The sequence below is a fragment of the Penicillium samsonianum genome (genome assembly GCF_028829775.1).
Source record: "Penicillium samsonianum strain IBT 33392 chromosome Unknown utg000004l_segment0_segment0, whole genome shotgun sequence".
Classification (NCBI taxonomy): Eukaryota; Fungi; Ascomycota; class Eurotiomycetes; order Eurotiales; family Aspergillaceae; genus Penicillium; species Penicillium samsonianum.
In genome coordinates this window covers 1,109,841-1,131,981 of record NW_026643262.1, presented here as the reverse complement: position 1 = coordinate 1,131,981, position 22,141 = coordinate 1,109,841, and the positions used below count along the sequence as shown (strand labels likewise).

Below are 22,141 nucleotides of genomic sequence, written 5' to 3'. Positions count from 1 at the left end.
CACTATTATCCAAAATCAACCAATCAATTGGGCTTGTGGTTTAGTGGTATAATACTCCCTTAGCATGGGAGTGGTCCGGGGTTCGATTCCCCGCGAGTCCATTTTTTTTGTCCACATTTTCTTTTTGTGATGCGTCGTGTCTGGCCATCCATAGATGTCACCCATGGATGAGTAGATAATTCTTTTTCCTTGGTTGTAAATTCGTAGGTGGAAAATTTGTTCGGGGATAAAGCAAAAAAAGTGGTCCTTTTAACTCAGTTGGTTAGAGTAATACCAAAGCCGAGGGTTGTTTTTTTTCCAACACTAATACTGTCGTTGGATCTAGATTCGTCAATAACACCTTGCAGGTTATGTACCTATAGTTATACCTACCCGTGGACATATGCAGTCATACCCCCAATATACTACAATGGATAGCCTCAAGATGAAGTATATATATCTTTCTATGTGTTTCACCCGCAATGGCAAGAAGACAACGCCTTGAATACAATCCCACCCAAATATCTGGGATAGTCTAGCCAACTAACACTTGCTGTTATATAGTGGATCACTCAGAGTATGTACATATAAGTAGTCAATGGAGATGATTCAAGAGAGCACCACGCGCCCATCATAATCCACCCCATATTAAAGGTTGGAACTAGCGCAGGACTCGGCGCACGATTGAACTGGCAATGGGACATGTCAAATCCGGGGGCCGAGGCTGATAATTGCTTGGAAAATGCCCCGCGAGATCGCGTATGATCTACATCGAGTGTATTTATATTGTAGCAGATAGATTACATCCTTGTATACTACAGGAGGAAAGTAACTTCATGTTGAAATTATTGAGGCTAGTCGTTGTCCATCTGTTGAACAACCTAGGAAATGACCATTAGAGTCATTACAGTCTCAAGATTAGATGTACAAGGTAAATCGTTGTTTGTGTGAAGTGTCCGTTCCAGCTCAATAAAATCATCCAGCTAAAGTGACATAAATGTTCGTAAAAAACAGAAATAAGATAAGAAGTAAGAGAAGAAATGGGATGTACTAAAGCAGAGCGGTTAGCGCGACTGCCGATCATTGAAAGGAAAATGCGTATCGCTTGGCCCAGATGCAGAGAAGCAAGTACTCGTCGGAGAAGCATAGACTATGCCCATCTTCATCTCATGGCCCATCTTATCGTGGCTTGCGAGTCGTGACTCAGCCCAGCTCTCCATCTCAACGGTGCGCATAATCTCAAATCTATCGCTGTTGTAGCCCAGCTGATGTGAGTTATCGGTAACCAGACGGGATGATCGAGAGCGGCCGTTTGAATACCAGAGCCTGTGGGTGCGATTCCGTTGGTTGTAGGAGGAGCTGATGTTGCGGTTTGAGCTGAGGAAACGGGGTAGAAAGGCTGCAATGAGAGGGCGGAGGGCTGGAGCTGAAGAGCAGATCTGTTGATTATTAGCATTGAACATTCTAGTAGCGAGACTGTTGGTCTCTTACCAATGCCAGGCTAAGTTCCACTGCGGCAGAGACCAGTCCCGGCCATCCAAGCCAGGTCCCATCATAGCCGGTTATCATACTCTCCCACACGTATACGGTTCGTACACAGCTGGCTACGTTAACCACGACACCGAGGGCGAAGATGGAGATAACGGCGAGTCGTTGACGAGCGGGCATTTTCAGACTCCAGATCAATGGCATTGGGAGAGCCGTGACCAGGAAATCGGTAAAGATATTGATCATACTGGCGGAGAAGACAATCGCACCATCGTTCATGCAGTAGTACGACTCGGTGGTGTTGATTTGCCAGTATGCGTGGATAGGCCTATAGGAAACATTAGCAACGACCAGAGACCATCACGACACAAGACTACCCACTCACGAGCACTGAAAGATGCTGATAATAAAAAACAGCAAACTAGAAACCCCGACGAAACCCATGGAAATAATAAACGCCCAGTTATACAGCACGAAGTTGCCCTTCCCGATGAGTCGTCGACAGAACCATAGCAGAGAGAGCTTGGTGAAGCAAGACGACACCACGAACGATAATTGGAAGCAGAGGTTCAGTTTCCGGACAATGATGAATCGAGACAATTCAATATCCCAGATATGGCGGTTCATGCCCCAATTTTCAGTGGCGATTGAAGTGACGATGGCCATTGCGATGGCGAAGATCAGACCGATGATAATAAGCACATCGTCGACACCGGCGCTGTATGTAATCCATACTCTAGTGTACAGACGGAGGGAGACGATTAGGAAGGCCCAGGTGAGACAGACGACGTTTACAATGAGGACGCCGTGCCCGCGCGTGGGAGGGTCGATATAGTTTGGGGTTGGCCACGACTCCGCGATGGCTGGTGGAGGGAATTGCATAATCTTATCCGTGCAAGGAAGGGGAAAAGTTATATTTGGGGTATCAAAGTGCAAAGAAAATAGGTAAGAGTGTCTAGGCAAGTGCCATCGCCACAACCCAAGCCAGCAATGGGAAAAGTCAAATATCAAATGAAGAGAGACAAGGGAGCCAACTCATATGGGTATATTGCGTAGATCAAGGAAGTAAAAATAGAAGGTACAATCTACTAGGGACATGGGGTAGATATAATTTTACAGGGATGGCCGAGACCATTTATTCCCAATACAGAACTATAAGTAGTAGATCAAAGAACATTGAAGCTCCCGGGAAAAAAAACCCACACATATGATTCGAAAGAGAGTTTAGCGCATATCTGCCTCGTGATTGAAGATGACCCCTAGATACAAAACCAGAAACCAACATCCACGCCATATCAAAAATGGTAATACGACCGAAGGTTGATGTGGAGTGGGATGGACAGTGATAGGTACATATAGAGCCCCATTTGTTTTATCTTCGGCCGCACTATGCCTTTGGAACTGTGATCTACCCCGGAGAGGCTTGTGAGAGGTTAAGCATGATACTGGCTTGCTTCAGGTACGAAAGACTGAAGTTAGTGCAAAGTTAAAAGCAGTGACTCCGCGTGTGCCCTACGGAGACCGATGCCAGGTGGTCCCGGCCTCGGGCGAGCTGAGGGGCCAGCCGAGGCTCGCTTAAATTATGAGGTTTTGAATTTCAATATAGTTACTACCTTGGTAAATTGTATGAATAATAAGTAAACATCGAAGGCTAATTACAGAACAAAGGGATTGATATATACATGTATGTAGTATGTGCCTGACTCACTAGTTAACTATATAATTTGTACAATGTGCATAGTCCACCGGTTCATCTCACGAGGATGCGGGGTCACCGTTTGTCTTGCCGCGTTCTCCACTTGGCTTTCGCACCATTCATGCAATATCATTTAACTCTGACATCTTGCGTAATAATAACCTTGGAATGAGTAACGTATTCGGTAAGCGAGCCGCCACTGTAAGCGAGCCGCCACTGTAAGCGAGCCGCCACTGTAATCGAGCCGCCACTGTAAGCGAGCCGCCACCCCAACCCTACATATTAAATTTAAATGCATTTATCTCAACCAAAACTCCATTAAATTAAATACACTAAAATCATCTATCTGGCTGAACATCTATTGATTTTATGCCCTATTTCTCCACAACCACTGCACTTTGGTGGCCCCCGTGTACGTGGTTGTAAAGCCGGTAAAGGGCTTCTTCGTGGAGGGGAGGGAGGTGCTTCAACTGCTACCACCGGCTCAGTAATCAATTGAGAAGCTTCCTATACTGAGAGCCCTGCTTCAGCTGGTATCTGACTTCGGGATCGAGTGCGCTTTTGCTTCTACTTCTCGTTAGCGGCGCGTAATTCCTTGTTTTCTTTCGCAAGGAAGATAGCACCTTACATTGTAAGACGGAAGCCTTTCACAAGCTGGTTTAATACACGATCTGACGGGCTAGGTGGACTTCGAGATCTTGTATGAAGTAAAGCTTTGATTGATAAAGCCTACCGGCGTAGTTCTTTCTCTATAGCTAGCGTTTTTGGAAGAAGTGACGGCGCATGAAGGAGAGAAGAAGAGAAAGATCAGAAATAAGCAAGGGGGGTCGAATTAGCAATCCCCATGTTTTGGACTTCCAAACCGCCCAGAAATATGGAGTTACCTAAATTTGTATAGAGATCAAAAGCTTCATCTAGGCAGTTTGATGTATTAACAATTTACAGTACACTGTATTAGGGCGGTGTATAAAGCAGTTCTAAATTAAGGCACGCAGGCATAAAATCCCCCTAAAAAGGGGTTTTGAACCCTGGCCCCTATACGTCTTCGTAGTAAGCGTAAAAGATAAGGGGCTCCACAAAAATTGCCTTTTGCCTAATTTTCCGTTTGGCTCTTTTTTACAAGAATCGTCATTGGTGCCTTTAACAGTGCATGCCAACAATCTTGAAGAATATCAAACACATCTCGACAAACTGTATCACACGATTACATCTCTTCTAGAATGCCGGGTTCATATATTTTGTTGATTCGAGATTCTTGATAGATATAATGGTTTGTCACCGCCAAAAATAGAGACCAAAATGGCAACGGAAGGATCCCTAAGAGTATAAAATTGGACATGATCTCTAATGTTCGTGGAGCACATGTATAAGTAGGCTAACGGATAGTTAGTTCCAAAGTTTCATTCACCAATAGTTTACCTATCGCCTCCGGCTAGTTTTGGAAATGGTTTAGTTTGGTGAACATTTCAACTTTAAGACCTGGCATATGTGCTAGTCTTGCTCTCCCGCTTGATAGCTAGATATCTTTATTTGATTACTATCGAGTATAGCAAAAATCCTCTGGCAGAAACAAAGCATGTGCACTAAATGAGGACTTATAAGAAATGACAGGGAGCACTTGGTTTAAATCCAAAGCAACAAGTGTAGGAACTGCCGTGGAACAGTGCACCACAGCCTTGGGTCCAGTCCATGGTGTAGCACAAAGCGCTATGGTTTTAATGGGCCATTTGAGATAATGTACATAGACTTGTAGCTGTCCGGGTATTACATAGCGGCTGAATATGCATGCTGACCTGCCCGTTATTGGACAAATATATGCAAAGATCACCATGCATTTTCCTGGCCAACCATATACTCGGCAGGACCGTGAACCCTTGCTGATACCATCAACATTCCAAGGTTGCAACAGTATACCATTTTAGCTCAAGAGCAACGCACTAAGCGGGTCAATATAAATTGCGGGGACTTCTGCTTGGGAATATACTTTATACCACGCTCCTCTAAAGTGGTGCAACATTCTCATGATTTGAGTAATCTTCCAGACTCCTTTCGTGTTTCTTTGCTGACTGTATAAGCTGAAACCCTTCGACCCAAAGCCATCGACCGTGCTCGCATCCAAAAGCTCTATCCCCAAGGCCGTCTTCAGCTAAGCCTTGGTCCCCTGCCCAATGGCGTTGTATCCAGAGCGGCCCACACGGACCTATCCAAGGCAATAACCCTAAGTATCCTCAGAATACAAGGTCAATAGTAAGTGGGAGCGGGACGCTGGGGATAATGGATGGATTATTATATCTGTAGCACCTGCACACTCACACAAAGGACCAACAAGGCTGCCAATCAGTTAGTTGATGGCTTTTTGGTTGTCTGACAACTTTCCCCCATCAATCCTTTACTAGCATAGGTAAGAGCACGTAAGTACATACATAATCCAAAACATTTTTCTGCTTGTATAATGACTGCCATCTGAATTTGTATCTAAAGCTCTTTCCGTTTGCTTTTCATCCATCGTAATTTTCTCTCCTTCACCTTCTCAACCTTTGAGCGATCTTCAGAGCTCGACTACATTTCATCAACTTTTGCAACAACATTCAAGCACAGTCTCTCTGCTTTGATTTTTCTCATCATAGGAAAACTGTCACGCATCAAAATGCCCGATCCAATCGGAAATGACGCGGTTGGGGGGTATGTAACCACACAATGACTACCGTTCTATCCCAAGCTCTGATACTGACCCATCAACTAGAATGACTGAGAATGTCACCGGGGAGTAAGTAACTCAGCATGGATCTGTGCTGGTTGAGGTGACTCTTGTCTTTGGCTTCAGGTCAAACTGATATGCAATAGGATCAAAAACCCCCTCGCCGGAATCCCCCACGATCAGCTTATGGCGAATGTGACGGCTTATGCTACTGAATATGACCTTGAGAATATCTTGCCCTTCTTGCAGAAAGGTGCCCTGGTAGCTCAGTCCCCAGCTGGCATTGAAGAAATTTCCGAGCTCAATGATGATGACCGCCATGTCCTTTACGAGGAGTACACTCGGCGCTGGAAACACCCGTTTGCGTTGTACTACACCATCATTCTAAACTCGATCTCGGCAGCTATTCAAGGCTGGGATCAGACTGGTCAGAATAGTACTCTGTTTATGAATTCAGGTCTAGTCTTGGCTGATGATTTTCATAGGTTCGAACGGTGCTAATCTGACCTTCGATGTCCAATTCGGTATTCCGAATAACTCGCCTCAATGTCCCGACCCGGAGACTTGCAAGCGTAACCAATGGATTGTCGGTTTTATCAATGCGTCCCCATACATTACCATCTGTCTATTGTGAGTAATATAATTGTTCTACATTCGAGCAATCTTCTGACGTATATATCACCCTACAGTGTTGCTTGGCTCTCCGATCCCCTGAACCATATTCTCGGCCGTCGTGGTACAATCTTCCTGGCCGCAATCTTCAGTCTTCTAGCCCCCCTGGGCTCCAGTTTTACTCAGCATTGGGGTCAGCTCGTTGCCTGTCGTGTTCTTCTCGGACTTGGCATGGGCCTCAAGGAAGTCACTGTTCCTGTTTACTCGGCTGGTAGGTGCTTTTGATCTATAAATCCCAGACAGTCATGAGTACCATACTAAAACTAAGCTGGACCCAACAGAAAATGCACCCACAAACATTCGTGGCGGCCTGGTTATGTCATGGCAGCTTTGGACGGCCTTTGGTATCTTCCTCGGAACGTGCGCGAACCTCATTGTGGCCAACACTGGTGATATTGCTTGGCGACTACAGCTAGGCTCTGCATTTATTCCAGCTGTGCCATTGCTAATTGGTATCTGGTTTTGTCCCGAGTCTCCACGATGGCTGATGACCAAGAAAAACCACAAGAAAGCCTTTGCGTCTCTTCTCAGACTACGGAATAGCCCTTTGCAGGCCGCTAGAGATTTGTACCGGATTCATGCCCAGCTGGAGATGGAGAAGCAGTTGATTGCCAAGTCGGGATTCTCCAAGAGCGACAACATGTTTGTTCGTTTTGTGGAATTGTGTACGGTGCCCCGTCTGCGTCGTGCGGTTCAAGCCTCTGGCATTGTGATGATCGCCCAACAGATGTGCGGAAGTAAGTACAAAACTCGAGACAGGGGAAGAATTGAACTAATTATATAGTCAATATCATCTCGTTCTACTCCTCGACTATCTTTCAACTTGCCGGTGCTTCCAACATCGAAGCACTTCTTGCATCATTCGGGTTCGGCCTTATCAATTTCGTGTTTGCCTGGCCCGCCGTGTGGACGATCGATACATTTGGCAGACGAGGTTTGCTACTTTTCACCTTTCCACAGATGTGTTGGACACTTCTCGCAGCTGGGTTCTGTTTCTGGATTCCCATAAGCAGTAACGCTCATATTGGATTGATCGCATTCTTCGTCTACCTCTTTGACGCATTCTATTCTCCCGGAGAGGGACCCGTTCCGTTCACCTACTCTGCCGAGGTGTTTCCGTTGTCCCACCGTGAAGTTGGAATGGCCTGGGCGGTCGCAACCAATAACTTCTGGGCTTCTGTTCTCTCTCTGACGTTCCCATGGATGTTGCGAGCATTCACTCCGCAGGGTGCCTTTGGATTCTATGCCGGCTTGAATCTCGTTGCATTTGCTTTGATATTCTTCTTTATGCCAGAAACCATGCAGCGCTCCCTTGAGGAACTGGACTACGTGTTTGGCGTCCCGACCCGAACTCATGCCAAATACCAACTTACCCAGGTTCTCCCGTGGTGGATTAAAAGGTATGTCCTGATGCGCAAGGATGCGGTCTGCCCGGAACTTTACCAGGTCGCCCGGGATTATGCCGCAGGCCCCGGGACCGTTGGTGTTTCAGAGAAGCATGCAGCCGACGAGAATGAGCGTCATGCCGAACATGTTTGATCGCAGCTCAAGATGCAACTCATGATTTACAAGATCAGAATACTGCATTTTTCATTTTCGTATGCTTATGAAATCTTGTTTCCCGTGGATTTTAGATAGGGAGGTTCGCCCATTTAGGGCTGAACTATGACCCTTCTGGCCACTTTATCAATTGCTTTTAGTTTACTTCAATTAATTTTGCTTCAAAACCTCTCTATTCCACATCCTCAATTATATGTAGTCTTGGATTGACCGCAACTAGAAATGTCTAGCCCATATTCTTTCCTCCGCCTCATCGCAAGCAAAACCCCGTGTTCTCGCAAAATGTTCAACCTCCACATCCCTTGTTATGTGAAGCCAAACTCCTCTGCTCGCCGTACAGGTATTACAAAGGTGGGCATCGATAAAGTCGAGATTTCTGTGGCTGCTGTTCCACGCGACGGAGCAGCTAATATTGCAGTGTCGCACATCTTCGCAGAGGTGGGAATTACCCTGGATGCGTTTTCTTACTTCATCTTGTCTATGGAAAAAAGACAGAGATTTTCATCTGACCATTTGCTAGATCTTCAAAGTTCCAAAATCGAGCGTCGACGTTATTCGTGGCGCGAAATCACGAGAGAAAATGTTGTGTGTCGCCAATCTGGAGATCGGAGACGACGGCGAAGCATACTTGCAGCGTGCGACGCAAATATTGAAGGCCGCTGTCAATACACGAAACTCGTAGCTTGAATATCGAATCTGGACCCTCCAGGGCTGCTGATTCCCACTCGCTGGCTCATGTTTTTGACACAACTCGATTATTGTTTGATCCCGTGACGCAGAATCCCGTCACTGTTTTTTTTTGGGGGCGGAGCTCCGGCCAAACCTCCGACCACCCCGAACAGTTCAGAAAATCAGCCAGTATGACAGAGGATACACATGGCGACATGGAAATTGACACCAATGTCCCTTTAACGGAGCCTGCAAAGCGCAAAGCGCCAGAGCCAAAAACAAAAACTCTCCATTTCACGTCGCGCAATCCACCCTGGACATACCTCAAGCTCAAGCTGTAAGCTATTCATCCACTTTTCTTCGTTTTGACTCTAGATAGGAACTTCCGGTCGGGAATCAAGCTAATCCAGAAATATTAGTGTCTCCCAACCAGGAAGTGCACCACAACCCCTCGATCCCCTCTCCGCACGAACCTACCTCTCCTCCGCATTATCGCAATTCCTCGGCCTTACAGGAACAGCCATTCCGATCGACATCCTGAAGATCGAGAATGGATCTTCCCCAACCACGAAGCACGACATTGTGTGGATTCGCGTCCCTCGCGAGGATGCCTCGGCCGTCGTGAGCGCATTGAGCTCATGGATTGGCGGCGGAAATAATTCGGCAGGCTCTGCGGATGTTGCATGGAGGGTTTGCGCCAAGGGAAACTTCCTAGGCGCCCTGGTTGCCGGCTCTGGGGCCGATTTGTTCGTTCCTTAGGCTTGTTGGTTGTACTACTGCTTCAAAGCGGGTACTATGAGAAACGATTGCGAACTATGGCTAGTCTATATATTTGACTCTTTGTCAAATGATCCCCCTTGGGTCATGACGACGCCCATGCGACTTTCATCGCAGTTTGCACGTGCCGTCGTGCATACTGCGTGGGACCTGTGGCGTGGCAAGGGTGTGGCTGCAGGGCCGCTGCAGTAACCCCCCACGATACATGCGACGACGATGCCAGCTCCAAATGGAACGAGGTTGACTTGGTCTGATACCATGAGCCTGGCAACAATCGAGTGCCTGAGACTGAGCTTGTGTCGCCCAAGGCTCCCTCGGACGGAATGAGACACAGACACTTGGCCTACACCGGCGGCTGAAGACATAGCACTTTTGGCAAGTTCGTGTACAATAAGGAAGAAAGGAATCGATTTTGGAGCCAATGTCAATCTATGTACGCAAGGGCGAGCAAGCGCAAGCCAAGCAAGAACTGCTTTTTTTTTGTGGTTCGATTTGGAGTCAACATGACTCAGATGAAAACGCCATAACTCACACGCTGGTCAACTATCAAACAATTTGATGCCGCTTATATAAATGCACAATTAATTCTCATCCCCTGCCAAGAAGATTACCTTTTGTATTTCCCCCTGGTTGTTGGTGACAAATTTTCAGGGAAGATCAGACTGATGATGCGGTGGTCTTGGGGCAAATGTTTTCCACAATTGTAGATGTATCTGATGCCGCAGACGACGGGCTGACAACCATTTTGGTTCTTAGTGCACCACGAATATCCTCGACGCTCCGCTCTTTCCAGTCAGGGTATCCTAGCTGGCTAAGAGGGAATAGAACGAGGTTTTCAGCGCGCGACATGAAGTCATCGACATTTGGTCGGGGATTGGAAGTCATGATATCCATTTCCACGGCGATCTGTCGGCAGTAGGTGTCCAGTGGAAGATCATTCACATCCTGACCAAAGGGGTTCTCAATTTCACTGCCGATTGTAGCCAAACCGAGGATGATATAGGCAGCCACTTCACGGTCCGTTAGAATTGCTCTTGTACTTGTGTAAGGGAGATGATTCAGTGGTTCTTACCAATTGATGCTGGGATGGTGATCATTTCCAAAGCATTGTAGAGCTGGAATGGAAGTACCAGGATGTAGATCCATGAAATCTGGGCAATGGCAATGCTGTATGCGGTCGGCAAGGGGGTGTCCAGGACACGTTCTGTGCCGGTCAAAACCTCATTCAAGGTGGACATCATGGTGACTTTTTGGGTTAGAGTTGGAGCATCACAAGATAGGGGGTTGAGGACTTACTAGCTTGTCCCTGGTGCAGAGTTGAAGCCATGGTACCGTTGGTTACACATGAATCGATATACGCGGACAGATGATTAAGGATCTCCAGGGGCAAATGTCCAAGAGGCTTCTTGGACCGCTTGATATACTTCCGAGGGTTTGACTCGGCGAAGGACACACCAAGGTACTCTCCTGCGGACTTCCAAATAGATTTAGGCGGAGGATTGACAACCATACGGTCATGGGCATCACGGGCAAAGGTGTCAAGGTGTCCAGCCAGGCCAGCCAGATCTTCGTACGCGATATCGGGTTCGAAGCGGAGCTTGTGTTTAAGGGAGACGGCGAACGCCAAAATGAGGTTCAACGCGGAGCTATACAGAGCCTGTTAGTATCAACAATACCAAGATACACTCCCCTGGGGTATCGCGTACAGTTTTCTCAAGATGTCATCTTTTCCTTCTTCACCTTCTCTCTCGCCGGTATTGATCCAAATTGTACGCGAGAGGTTGCGAGACGTTTGAATGAGCTGGGCCCAATATTTGCGTCCGTCTGCCCATCTGTAGTGCAAGCCGGGTTAGTGTATGGCTCTAGTCGAAGCTAAAATGAAGAAATAGTATACCTCTCATATGCAGTTGAGCTGCGGAATGACAAAGCCAAACCCACCACGAAACCCAGCACGGTGAGCAGGATGTTATTGATACCAACTTGTTCGAGTCAGAATGTAATTCCAAGTAATTTCTTGATCCATCACTTGGGGACTACTCACGGTTATGGACCTTTTTCGAAAAGACAGTAACAGCGGTCGACCAAATAGCGACAGTCAAAATCGGCATGATCATCTTCGGCATGACGCTGCCGTGCATTCGCATCATGATGGGCCACTTGGAATGCTTCTCCATGTTTCGGGGGCCATGCTAGACCAGAAATATGTTAGTTTGTCAATCTATTATCCTATAACATGTTTCTGTTCTTCTGTTCTTCTTCCATATAGACCATCTCTCCATCCGATTGACTTACAAAGTATCGGTCCAATTCGCTTGAATCCCGTCGGTCAAGTTGGAACTGCGAGTCTCGCGAGGTAGCCAGATGTTCCAAGAATGTTGGCCGAGGAGTAATGCGGCCAATGGAGGAGACCTGCTCCTTCTCATGGGTCGGTGCCGTATGATGATGGGCGTGCGAGCGCAAATCTGCGGGGACTGGCGCAGCAGTGCAGTCTGCTGCTGCTGCTGCTGGTGCCGGCGCATCAGCTGGAGGGGCACTGTGGCCGTCGGTCATGGCGAGGCGATAAAAGTTGGAAAGGAAATGGAAAAAAAAAGAAGGTGAATGAAGCCGGAACTGGGCCGGTTCTGATGTCAATAAATTTAACTAGAAGAAAGGAAAGATACAAGCGAACGTAGGAATATAGAAGAAGAATAAAAGCCGAAACAAGAAGAAAAAAAGGAAAAAAAGAAGGGAAAGTCAAAATGAAATAGTGAAACACCATTCGCTTGACAGGGGCGTTTCAACGGGATCTAGACTGTGGTGGAGTCGACGGACACGTCCGCATGTTTAATTTTAGCCCTTCAGGGGAACCTTGGAACCATGGAAATTTCTGTATTTCTATGTTTCTATTGGTCTATGCGGAATTTCACGGGGAATTGCTCGCAAATCGTCCAGATCGCGATTGGGCTGGGGGCTAGTGCTACAGATTATAGATCCAAGCCCTAAAGTGTACCAGGCGGAGCAGACTTGTAAAAAAAGAAAAAAGCCCGGAGCCAAAAAAAAAAGAGGATAAAACTTGAAACATACGTATTGATCGTCATCTATGACATATTCCAAGTGCTCCAATGTAAGTATACTCTCTCCTTAGGCCATGAAGTGGGAAGAGGTAGAATTAAACCCAAGCATTTGATAGTTTCAAGGTTGTTTATAGATTCCAACTGTTCGACAAAGCCAGCTTATATTGTCCACGGCGTACGGAGTACTCCGTACTTTATAGTACATCGTATATTAATTCCCAAATTGGGGGCTGACGGCTTCGCACTAAACCCGAAAAGGAAAAAGGATCCGGTTCATCTGTACCCCTGTTTTCCTGACGCCTTTTGCTTTTTCCCACTTTGCGGAGTCATAGGGAAATGGATGAACAAAAGTCAGTCGGGGCATTGCTCAATTTAGATGAGATTGAAGATGCCGCCACTAGAATAGTGAACAAAAAGGCATGGGCCTATTATTACTCGGCATCCGACGACAAGATCAGCAAGCACCAAAATACCGAGGTCTTCCGCTCCATCCAATTAAGGCCAAAGGTCTTTGTCGATTGCACGGAATGTGATTTAAACACAAAATTATTAGACAACCATGTTTCTATCCCAATTTATGTTTCCCCAGCCGCTATGGCCCGGCTGGGGCACCCCTCTGGCGAAGCTGGAATCGCAGAGGCATGTCGCAGTTTCGGTGCTTTGCAGATCATTTCAAACAGTGCGTCGATGACACCCGAGCAGATTGTTGCGGGCGCCGCCCCAGGCCAAGTATTTGGCTGGCAACTATATGTGCAGAACGATCGAACCAAGAGCGAACGAATGCTGGCTCGAATCAACAAATTGAGTGCAGTCAAATTTATTGCTCTGACATTGGATTCCCCCGTGACCGGGAAAAGAGAGGACGACGAACGCAGCGGCAACGTCATCGGTTCCGAGGCTCTATATCAGAGTGACAACAATGACACCGTGCCAATTATCCAGACTGGAGACCCAGTATTCAAGGGACTGGATCCTTCTCTTACATGGACAGAGACCCTCACTTGGTTGGCCAAGCACACCGATCTTCCGATTGTTCTCAAGGGCATTCAAACACACGAAGATGCGTATATTGCCACACAATATACGCCCCAAGTCAAAGGAATCATCCTTTCCAACCACGGCGGTCGGTCTCTCGACACGGCTCCTCCTGCTGTCCACACCCTGCTCGAAATCCGGAAATACTGCCCCGAGGTCTTCGACAAGATTGAGGTGTGGGTCGATGGCGGGGTCAAGAGGGGAACTGATGTGGTCAAGGCTCTTTGTTTGGGCGCACGAGGCGTTGGAATAGGAAGAGCTGCGCTCTGGGGCTTGGGGGCCGGAGGGGTGGACGGCGTAAAGAGAACATTGCAAAGTATGATCAGCGAACCTCAAGGTTTTCTGCGGAGTGACTTACTGACAGAGCTTAGTTTTGACCGACGAGACCAAGACATGCATGCGACTTCTCGGGGTGAAGAATATTGATGAACTTGGGAAACAACACGTACGTCTGCATATGCGCCCCGGCTGTTTCGTTTGTAACCTTTGAATACAAGTGAACTGACCGCTATAGATAAACACTCGACTGGTAGAGAAACAGATCTACGATGGGCCATCTGGTCTCGAAGCCTGTCGGACAAACTGCCGGTCGAAACTGTAGAATACTTCGAATTGCTGCATGGAAATATGCCCAGTGAAAGAAACCCCGTTGTATTGCTATTGTGTGGTTCGACCCATCTCTGCGTAGATTTCTGCTCAGCATTTAGCCTGTCTCCAGACCTGCTTCGTCTCTCTTCTGCGCAGTTTGGTTAGAATAAAATACCCTCAAGACGGCGACGCCTCGCCAAAAATTACTGGTGGTGGAGATGACTAATTTTAGCTACTTTACTCGGCGGCGGCCTGTGGTTTTGAGAAGATTGTGCGAGCTTGCCTGGAGGCCGGGTGCAATGCAAACCGCAGGCTGTACGTTAGACGGTTTACTTGTACTTTCAGTGTGGATGCTACCAACCGAGCATCTGACGGCGGGTATAATTTGACGCCGCTAGACTGGGCCCCTGGGAGAGGCCACTTTGAAGTTGTGCGTCTGCTCGAGAATGATGGAAGTTCCAACAGGGCAGAAATCGCAAAACCAACCACATTATGAGAGCCATGCTCTCGTATTCTTTTGGATTATAGAAAATGTCATAGAGCTGCCTATCTGGGTAGTATGTCGTGTATGTATGTAAGCATGAGTGAATCGTGGATATTGTAAATGTCATATGAGCTATCTAGAACAAAAGAGCACTGTCCAAGCTGGAGAATCCTGCGGCTACGCCGCCTTCATTCACCTCTTTCCCTTTAGTCCTCAACAGATACCCGCCTTGTTCATTGTGTAAAATCTTCCCAGTATTCTCCCAAAGAATGGTACCATAGACACCAAGCTCAGAGATGACGTTTCCTCGAATGACCTCGCCATCATTCCGCAAGGCAACATTCTGGGCATTGGCTGCAGGGTTGATGAGTTCCATAAGCACCCAGCCTCTCCAATCAGATTCTGGAATGGATCGCAAAAAGTCTGGAATATCGGATTTGTAGACATTGTTGCCACCCCCTTCACGCTGTGGTTTGAGCACATGGTTCAGGGCTGTATCTGGATTGAGGGCTAGATCGCGACCCTGACTGTTAATCGACAGGTCATATTGTGGGGCGAAAGTACCCCGAACTCTTTCAACAAGCGTAGTATCAATGCCCTTCAAGAAGCTTGAGAGATGATCTGGTCCTGTCGGCTCTGCTAAGATTTGCTGGACTTTCTTGCAGCCAGACAGTTGGTTGAGCACCGTGGGACACTTGATCGCCGCCGAGCGTTCCAGATGAGTTCGGGCCAGCCAGTCACGGCTGGATTTGTACTCGTCTGGTGCATAGTAAGCTCGAAGATAAACAGTTGTTACCTCGAAGGTTGAGTCGGGAGAGTGAGGGGGCTGGTATAACAATGGTCGCGAGGAGTTTGAGCTGGGAATGGATGTCTGATCCAAGACATCGACGCTGGCTACACGGAAGACTGGAATGTTGTGAACTGTCTTGAGCTGTGTCGAAAGTGCATGCTGATCAAAAACGTTCCGTTCTGTCTCCTGGACTACAAAGAGAACACAAAGAGGGAGGGCCGGGGTGGACTTGGACACCCCGTAGGCCTCATGGGCTGCTGCCAAACCTGCTGATAGGGTTTCCACTGCGGTATTTTCTGGTGGAATCTCGGATTGTAGCAGAGGATGGGGCGGATAATTGATTGATGAACCCGGCGGCGAGGCAAGAAGCTCGGTGTGCATTTGTCGCACAAGAGCTGAAAGTCCCCCAAACGATGACGAGATCGTGTTAAATTCAACCTGCTTTAGAGCCGGGACACCTGTAGGCAGAACATGGGCCATGTAATCGGACCGGAAGAGGCCCAGTGATAGATTTTGAACATATCCCTCCTTTTGCACATCCAGATGAACCTTCCACAAGTTCGAGACAAAGTCATCAACTTCGACGAGCCTGCAAATGGTCAATAATGGGCAATTTACCATGCTGGAGCAGATAGGTCCTTACTCTTCCACAATCTTCCCCAGCCATTCTTCATTGCATGTGATCGTAGCATAAAGTTCGTTGTAGATCTCTTGGAGAGCAGTCGCTTCCTCGAAGCAAGTTCTGGGAAACGGACTGGGAAACAACGTCACTGGCGCATTTGTAGCCAACACCCCATTTGAATCTACCCCAGTTGGGATAATTGCTGGGGATGGTCGAACAGCGAGACCATTTTGAATAGCCCAGTCTTTCACAAAAGTGACAAGAAACTTTTGTTGAACTGGGGACAGGTCTGGCGGATAGTTTGAATAAATTGATTCTGCCATATCGCTAGTGAACAGGGATTGATTTACTAAGGCACTCAACGACCTTCCCAAGTTAGACTTTTCAGTGATTCCAACCTCACCGAAGCTCCGGGGCAACTTTCTAAGGAATTCTGGGGATTTGTAATTGGCGGGGCATTTATTGACACCTGAGGCAGAAAGACAGGACGTGGACGCGAGACCGCCCGTATCTCCCGCCTTCCATTTTGAGTATAATTCCCCTGGTCTAGCCGAAAATAGCTCACCGCCTATTCAAATTCTGGCACAAAAAAAGAGCTTCACGTATAGCACAGATTAGGAAGGAAGAGGGTGGTGGACGTGGTTTGTTTTGATTGATGTCCCCTCTCTTCTCTTTCTTCTCTTCTCTCCTCTCCTCTCCTCCTACCAAAACTCTTTCCTTTCAACTTTTTTTCGCCCACTTGCTTTCACATATCCTTATAAGGTTATTCCATTGATTCATCAGTTGTTCTCATTGAACTCAGGTTTTCAATACTTGCATCTGAACTGAATTTACCTGACTTGTATTGGGGGCCTTGACATGGCAAGCCATCCATCCGTCCCAAACTTGACCCTTGCCCAGTCGCGTCCTTGAGACAAATGCGCGCCTGGCACGTCTGAACAGCCCGCTAATCCAGTACAGGCCCCCCCCAGAAAACATGCCTTCAAGCAAAGACCCTATGTACTGGACAGTCGATGATATTGTCATGTTCTTCTGCCATGACAAGGCTGGTGACTGGTCCCACAATCTGGCTTGCCCAGATCTTATTGCTCTCGAGAATTCTCTCCGAGAACAATGTGTCACAGGCTCAGCCTTGCTCGAGATCACAGACAAACAGGTGAAAAAAGACCTAGGCATAAAAGTGCTTGCGCAGCGCCTGTATGTCCTGAAAGCCAGTAAATGGCTACAGCGACGCTCGCCAAAGTTCCAATTGGACAATCTGCAGCCTGCTCCCAAGGTACTTCTCAGTGAACAGCAAAATTCAGCAGAACACCTCGATGACCCCATCAACAACACCCCCCTACTTGATATTCCTGCCGACATTATCACCTCCCCTGATGGTCTTCTCATCTCAGCTCCACTCCTTGATGGTCCTCCACTGTCCCAAACAGAGGGAAAGAGACCTCGCCGGATGGAGACCACTATCATTGAACGACCACCCACATCTGCTCTCCGAGAAACAGCTCATGAACTACCTGCTCCGAATTCCGCCTTTGGGAAAGATGACTTTTTTGCTCATCTTCTCGAAACTTACCCCCCAAACGATGCGGATGTTCTCTCACTTCTTGGAGACTCCAGCTCCGAAAGGGGATACGACACAGAGACTCGCGAGGAAATGGAAGAAGATGAGAGGCAATCCCGCCCGGATACTCCCCTGGATACTTCTGGAAACGTGGAAGATGCTGAATTCAACAAAACCGTCGATGAATACATCAATGAACGGAAAACCCAGTTCATCGAAATTCGGCTGCCGAAAGAGCTGCCGAAAGGATTTCAAATTTGGACCAGAGGCCAAGAGTTCCCAAGCATGAAAGCCCAAATTTCGACACGGCTCGCCCACCTGGAGAAACGTTGTCAATCCCTCCGCAAAGCACTCGCCGAGGCACAACATTCATTCCGCTCGTCCTTACTTCAAGCATGTGCATGCCTCGACCCCACCGTGGTCGACATTTGCTTGAATCAATGGAAGCTTTCTATTCTCGAGAAAACTAGCCCACCGCCAAAGGTTGCTTGTCCGCCACGCACCCCACGGCCAGAAAAGCCCAGTGTGAATTCAGACGGCGAAGAGACTCTGAGTTCGGATTCGGATTCCGTGTGTGACACCGGAGAAGCGGTAGATGACCAATCACCAGAACAATTGGAAGACGGTCTCGACCTTGCCCTTGTTTCTGATCTTGAAGAGAGTGAGATTCTACAGGACGAAGAGGAGCCACGTTCTCGCGCAGCTCATCAATATGGACCATTCCTTGACTACTCTTCAAGCGAAGGCGAGGACCTCGGCCATCATTTCTTCGAAGAAGAGCGTTACGAGTCCCCGGCTGCCAAGAGGCGCCGCCTTGAGAAAAATAGCGTTCACCAAGATAATTCAACTTCATCACTGATGCCGATGACAGCTCTGCCGTTTGTTCGGGACGTGGCGCTGCCCTCGGAGGAGTGTGAAGCCGAGGGTCAGATGGAGGCAAATATCTATCCTGTCAACCCGACGCACCTCAACACACATGAGTCTGTGGACTTGGCGAGTGACAACCTCAGTGAAACTGATGAGGCTGTGCGTGTTTTTGACGATGTCTATTCTATGATGTGGGCAACTATCACCGAGGGTGGAAACCGACTTCACCTGGTAGCGAAGGCCCTCACAGGTCTGCCGAACAACCGGATCAATCAACTTTCTCAATTTCTCGGCCCTTACATGCCCTGTGTTTATCGAGATTATGCGCTAGATGCGCTGAAACACATGTCTGACGATTCATCGGTGATCGAGGAAATAGATCCCGAGGAGAGCCATTCCGCAATGTTAATGACCGCGTTGTTCGTGTCGTGGATTAATGTTATCCAAGTCCCTCATGGCGCCTTTACAGCAAAACAAGTCAAGGCTGCGATTGTGGCGATCGGAGAGGACCTCGATATAGGTCAATTCGCACCATTCTTGAAATGCTTGAATGATCTTATCAGGGGTTACAGAAAATGGTCGACTTTGTCATCTCGTGTCCAGCCTCATGAAAAGATACCCACTCAGCACCAGTGGCCCAAGCGAAAGAGACTTTTCGCCACAGTGACTCTGAATCAGGCCCAAAAGGATGGTCAGCAACGACAGGCAGATCAAGATGAGGCCATACGTGCCTTCCGATCCCGCGTTGACTATGAGGACATACCCGCAAAACCAGTTTCGTTCCGGGATCCTGTTATCCAACTTGATCCATATATCGGCAGATGGATCCAGCCACATCAGCTCCATGGGGTTCAGTTTATGTTCCGGGAAATTGTCGAGAACAAACGACCAGAAGGGTGCTTGTTAGCCCACACCATGGGGCTGGGCAAGACCATGCAAGTGTATGTTCTGGTAATTGATTGACTTATTGGCTCTCGGCTAACTCCTGCATAGGATATCACTTCTAGTTACCATCTCCACTGCTGGGGCTTCGCAAGATCCGGCCATTCGAGCCCAAATCCCCGAAGAATTGCGACAGCTCAAAACTCTGTTACTGTGTCCAGCATCGCTCATTCAGAATTGGTGGAAGGAGTTTGCAATGTGGTCCCCTGACAACCACAATCTCGGCAAGGTCCGCGCTATTCTGGGAAAATATTCGACAACTGGTCTTAACCGAACTGAAGAGATTTGCGCGTGGAATGACGAGGGTGGTGTACTGATCATCAGTTACGAAATGTTCCGCAATCTTGCTGGGAACAATGTGGGGCAGGATGAGGATCCCGGAGAACAATCGATCAATGAATCTGTCAAGAGTTGGTTGCTGGAAAGCCCGAATCTTGTTGTGGCCGACGAAGCTCAGGTGCTACGAAACATCACAACCAAGGTTGCTCAGACAACCTGCCGCATCCGCACCCGGAAACGGATTGCCCTATCAGGGACTCCACTATCCAATGGGTTGAAAGACTACTATTGGATGGTTGATTGGGTTGCCCCTCGATACCTGGGAACCTTTGCTGATTTCAACGAATATTTCATCAAGCCAATCGAAAATGGCTCACATATTGAAAGTACGCGGTTTGACCGAAGAGAGGCACTGCGGCGCCAGGAGCTGTTCCTTAGGATCATCGACCCAAAGGTACAGCGAGCGGACATCTCCGTACTGACAACCAAATTGCCACCCAAATACGAGTTTTCCGTTTACTTCGAGCCGACGAGTTTCCAAAAAGCTGCATACAACGTCGTCATTGAAGGTATACTACTGAACAAGACTGCGAATATGAGCTCGAAGCTTCTGTCCTGGCTGTCCACTATTAAGCTCTGCTGCAATCATCCGGGCCTTCTCAAGGAAAACCTGGAAACCCGAGCAACCAAAGGCGTGCACGACAAACAAAAAAGTCCCAGCATTGATGATCATGGTCTCAATTCTGGCTTTGACGCTGCCACCGAGGAGGTAACCCTTCCACAGTCGACGTTGTCTGAACTGGGCGATCTGTTCAGTAAGGTTCCTGACTTGCTGGATCCTAGCCTATCCAGTCGAGTGTCGATACTCAATGAGATTGTCAGCCAGGCAATTGCAGTTGGGGATAAGGTCCTCGTCTTTTCATCCAGTATTCCGACTCTGAACTATCTGGCGCAATTGATGGACAGAACAAAAAGGAAGTATTATCTACTTCATGGCACAGTGGCCCCGGCTGAGCGTCCTCAGATGATTCACAAATTTAACACTGATCACTCCACTAACGTGTTTCTTATTTCAACTAAAGCTGGTGGTACCGGTTTGAACATCCATGCTGCGAACCGAGTTGTCATTTTTGATTTCTTGTTCAACCCTACATGCGAGGAGCAGGCAGTCGGACGTTCCCACCGCATTGGACAGACAAAGCCGGTATTTGTGTACCGACTGATCGCCGGTGGAACGATTGAGGAGCTGATGTATGGAAAAACCGTCTTTAAGAGCCAACTTGCGTGTCGGCTTCTCGACAAAAAGCATATCGCTCGGCTGGGTTCAAAAGCCGATGGCAAATATCTGGTTTCCTGGAAACAGAGTTCACAGAAAGGCGGAGTCCAGGAAGTTGCGTTTGCAACTGACCCACAGATGATGGGAAGACTGAAATCGGCATGTGGCGACTCAGTCCTCAGTATCAAGCTTTGTGGCAACGAGATTGATCCAGACGACAAATTGACGGTGGAAGAACAACAATCCGTCGAAGACGAACTCAACCTCAGACGCCTTCTCCTTGAGTCAAGAGGATTATGATTTTTCTTGAGTGACTTTTTTCTTTTTTTTTTTATGTTTGTTTGAGTGATACCCCCATGTGTATGTATGCAATGATATGTAAGATTCTTTTTATCACCCTTTTCCTAGTAAACACAGACGCATTCAACTTCCAATATGGGATTAAGAGAGCAGTTAGGGTGCAGTTCATGATGCCTTCCATGCACAATTGAGTTTTCACAGCCAGGTTGTAGTCGCAGACGCAGTAGAGCAAACGATTGCCATCGATGAGGTAGTTCCGAATAATTGCCTCTAGCACCACAAGATCGGGACAGGCGATGTTATAGGCCAGTGGACCCGGTTCATCTCGGCAAAAAAAAACTTAATGACCTCGAGAACTGTCCACTTGGCTGGGTCGTTATCTTCGGGGTAGATGTTCAGGGGACCGCGAAAGCGGCGAAAAGGAGCAATGGGGCCCTACGTAATTAGTGTGCCGCTCCAATCATTGGGCGTGGATGTGTTTGCATTACCCGGTCAGAAGGGCTAAGATCGAGTACATTCAAACTCGAACGCGGAGGTGAGGGTTGAGGCGAGAAAGACTGGCAGGTGGTGGTTGAGTCAACATCTGACTGTGTTTGCGTTGATGGGTCATGATCCTCAAGGCGAAGCTGGTCAAAGCTGGAACACAGACCCGGAGGGTGAGGTGGAAAAGGCTGGTCATGGTCCTCAAAGCAAAGGTGACTGAAGCTTAAACACAGACCCGAGGGATGAGGAAAAGCGGATTGGGCCATAATGGAGGAGTCAGTGCAAAGGGATTGTGGATGTTGCATGGGATGGAGTACATGTA

The 22,141-nt window shown here is 47.9% G+C and overlaps 9 protein-coding genes across 9 annotated transcripts; 5 read left to right on the top strand and 4 right to left on the bottom strand.

Annotated features, from left to right (window-relative positions):
- Window positions 1–1,043: 1,043 nt before the first annotated feature.
- N7471_007343 (uncharacterized protein) lies at window positions 1,044–2,349 on the bottom strand (the record flags this gene model as incomplete). The annotated part of the gene is made up of 3 exons (XM_057280062.1): window positions 1,044–1,418; window positions 1,471–1,795; window positions 1,853–2,349. The coding sequence occupies 3 exons, from the start codon at window positions 2,347–2,349 to the stop codon at window positions 1,044–1,046; spliced, it is 1,197 nt and encodes a 398-aa protein (XP_057134322.1).
- A 3,461-nt stretch (window positions 2,350–5,810) lies between these two features.
- N7471_007342 (sugar porter family MFS transporter) lies at window positions 5,811–8,072 on the top strand (the record flags this gene model as incomplete). Its single annotated transcript, XM_057280061.1, has 7 exons — window positions 5,811–5,845; window positions 5,907–5,930; window positions 6,008–6,288; window positions 6,347–6,491; window positions 6,551–6,744; window positions 6,815–7,270; window positions 7,318–8,072. The coding sequence occupies 7 exons, from the start codon at window positions 5,811–5,813 to the stop codon at window positions 8,070–8,072; spliced, it is 1,890 nt and encodes a 629-aa protein (XP_057134321.1).
- A 303-nt stretch (window positions 8,073–8,375) lies between these two features.
- On the top strand, window positions 8,376–8,775 carry N7471_007341 (DUF167 domain-containing protein; the record flags this gene model as incomplete). Its single annotated transcript, XM_057280060.1, has 2 exons — window positions 8,376–8,531; window positions 8,614–8,775. The coding sequence occupies 2 exons, from the start codon at window positions 8,376–8,378 to the stop codon at window positions 8,773–8,775; spliced, it is 318 nt and encodes a 105-aa protein (XP_057134320.1).
- Window positions 8,776–8,909: 134 nt separating this feature from the next.
- Window positions 8,910–9,521, top strand: N7471_007340 (uncharacterized protein; the record flags this gene model as incomplete). The annotated part of the gene is made up of 2 exons (XM_057280059.1): window positions 8,910–9,099; window positions 9,182–9,521. Exons 1-2 carry the CDS (start codon window positions 8,954–8,956, stop codon window positions 9,519–9,521), a joined length of 486 nt encoding a protein of 161 aa, XP_057134319.1. The 5' UTR covers window positions 8,910–8,953.
- A 675-nt stretch (window positions 9,522–10,196) lies between these two features.
- N7471_007339 (bestrophin family protein) lies at window positions 10,197–12,089 on the bottom strand (the record flags this gene model as incomplete). The annotated part of the gene is made up of 7 exons (XM_057280058.1): window positions 10,197–10,549; window positions 10,612–10,785; window positions 10,836–11,185; window positions 11,246–11,371; window positions 11,434–11,518; window positions 11,581–11,728; window positions 11,832–12,089. The coding sequence occupies 7 exons, from the start codon at window positions 12,087–12,089 to the stop codon at window positions 10,197–10,199; spliced, it is 1,494 nt and encodes a 497-aa protein (XP_057134318.1).
- Window positions 12,090–12,928: 839 nt separating this feature from the next.
- On the top strand, window positions 12,929–14,228 carry N7471_007338 (Aldolase-type TIM barrel; the record flags this gene model as incomplete). The annotated part of the gene is made up of 3 exons (XM_057280057.1): window positions 12,929–13,943; window positions 13,999–14,072; window positions 14,142–14,228. 3 exons carry the CDS (start codon window positions 12,929–12,931, stop codon window positions 14,226–14,228), a joined length of 1,176 nt encoding a protein of 391 aa, XP_057134317.1.
- Window positions 14,229–14,835: 607 nt separating this feature from the next.
- N7471_007337 (glutathione synthase) lies at window positions 14,836–16,434 on the bottom strand (the record flags this gene model as incomplete). The annotated part of the gene is made up of 2 exons (XM_057280056.1): window positions 14,836–16,078; window positions 16,133–16,434. The coding sequence occupies 2 exons, from the start codon at window positions 16,432–16,434 to the stop codon at window positions 14,836–14,838; spliced, it is 1,545 nt and encodes a 514-aa protein (XP_057134316.1).
- A 653-nt stretch (window positions 16,435–17,087) lies between these two features.
- Window positions 17,088–21,336, top strand: N7471_007336 (putative SNF2 family helicase/ATPase; the record flags this gene model as incomplete). The annotated part of the gene is made up of 2 exons (XM_057280055.1): window positions 17,088–19,480; window positions 19,533–21,336. The coding sequence occupies 2 exons, from the start codon at window positions 17,088–17,090 to the stop codon at window positions 21,334–21,336; spliced, it is 4,197 nt and encodes a 1,398-aa protein (XP_057134315.1).
- A 270-nt stretch (window positions 21,337–21,606) lies between these two features.
- N7471_007335 (uncharacterized protein) lies at window positions 21,607–22,085 on the bottom strand (the record flags this gene model as incomplete). Its single annotated transcript, XM_057280054.1, has 2 exons — window positions 21,607–21,771; window positions 21,825–22,085. The coding sequence occupies 2 exons, from the start codon at window positions 22,083–22,085 to the stop codon at window positions 21,607–21,609; spliced, it is 426 nt and encodes a 141-aa protein (XP_057134314.1).
- Between the last annotated feature and the right edge of the window lie 56 nt (window positions 22,086–22,141).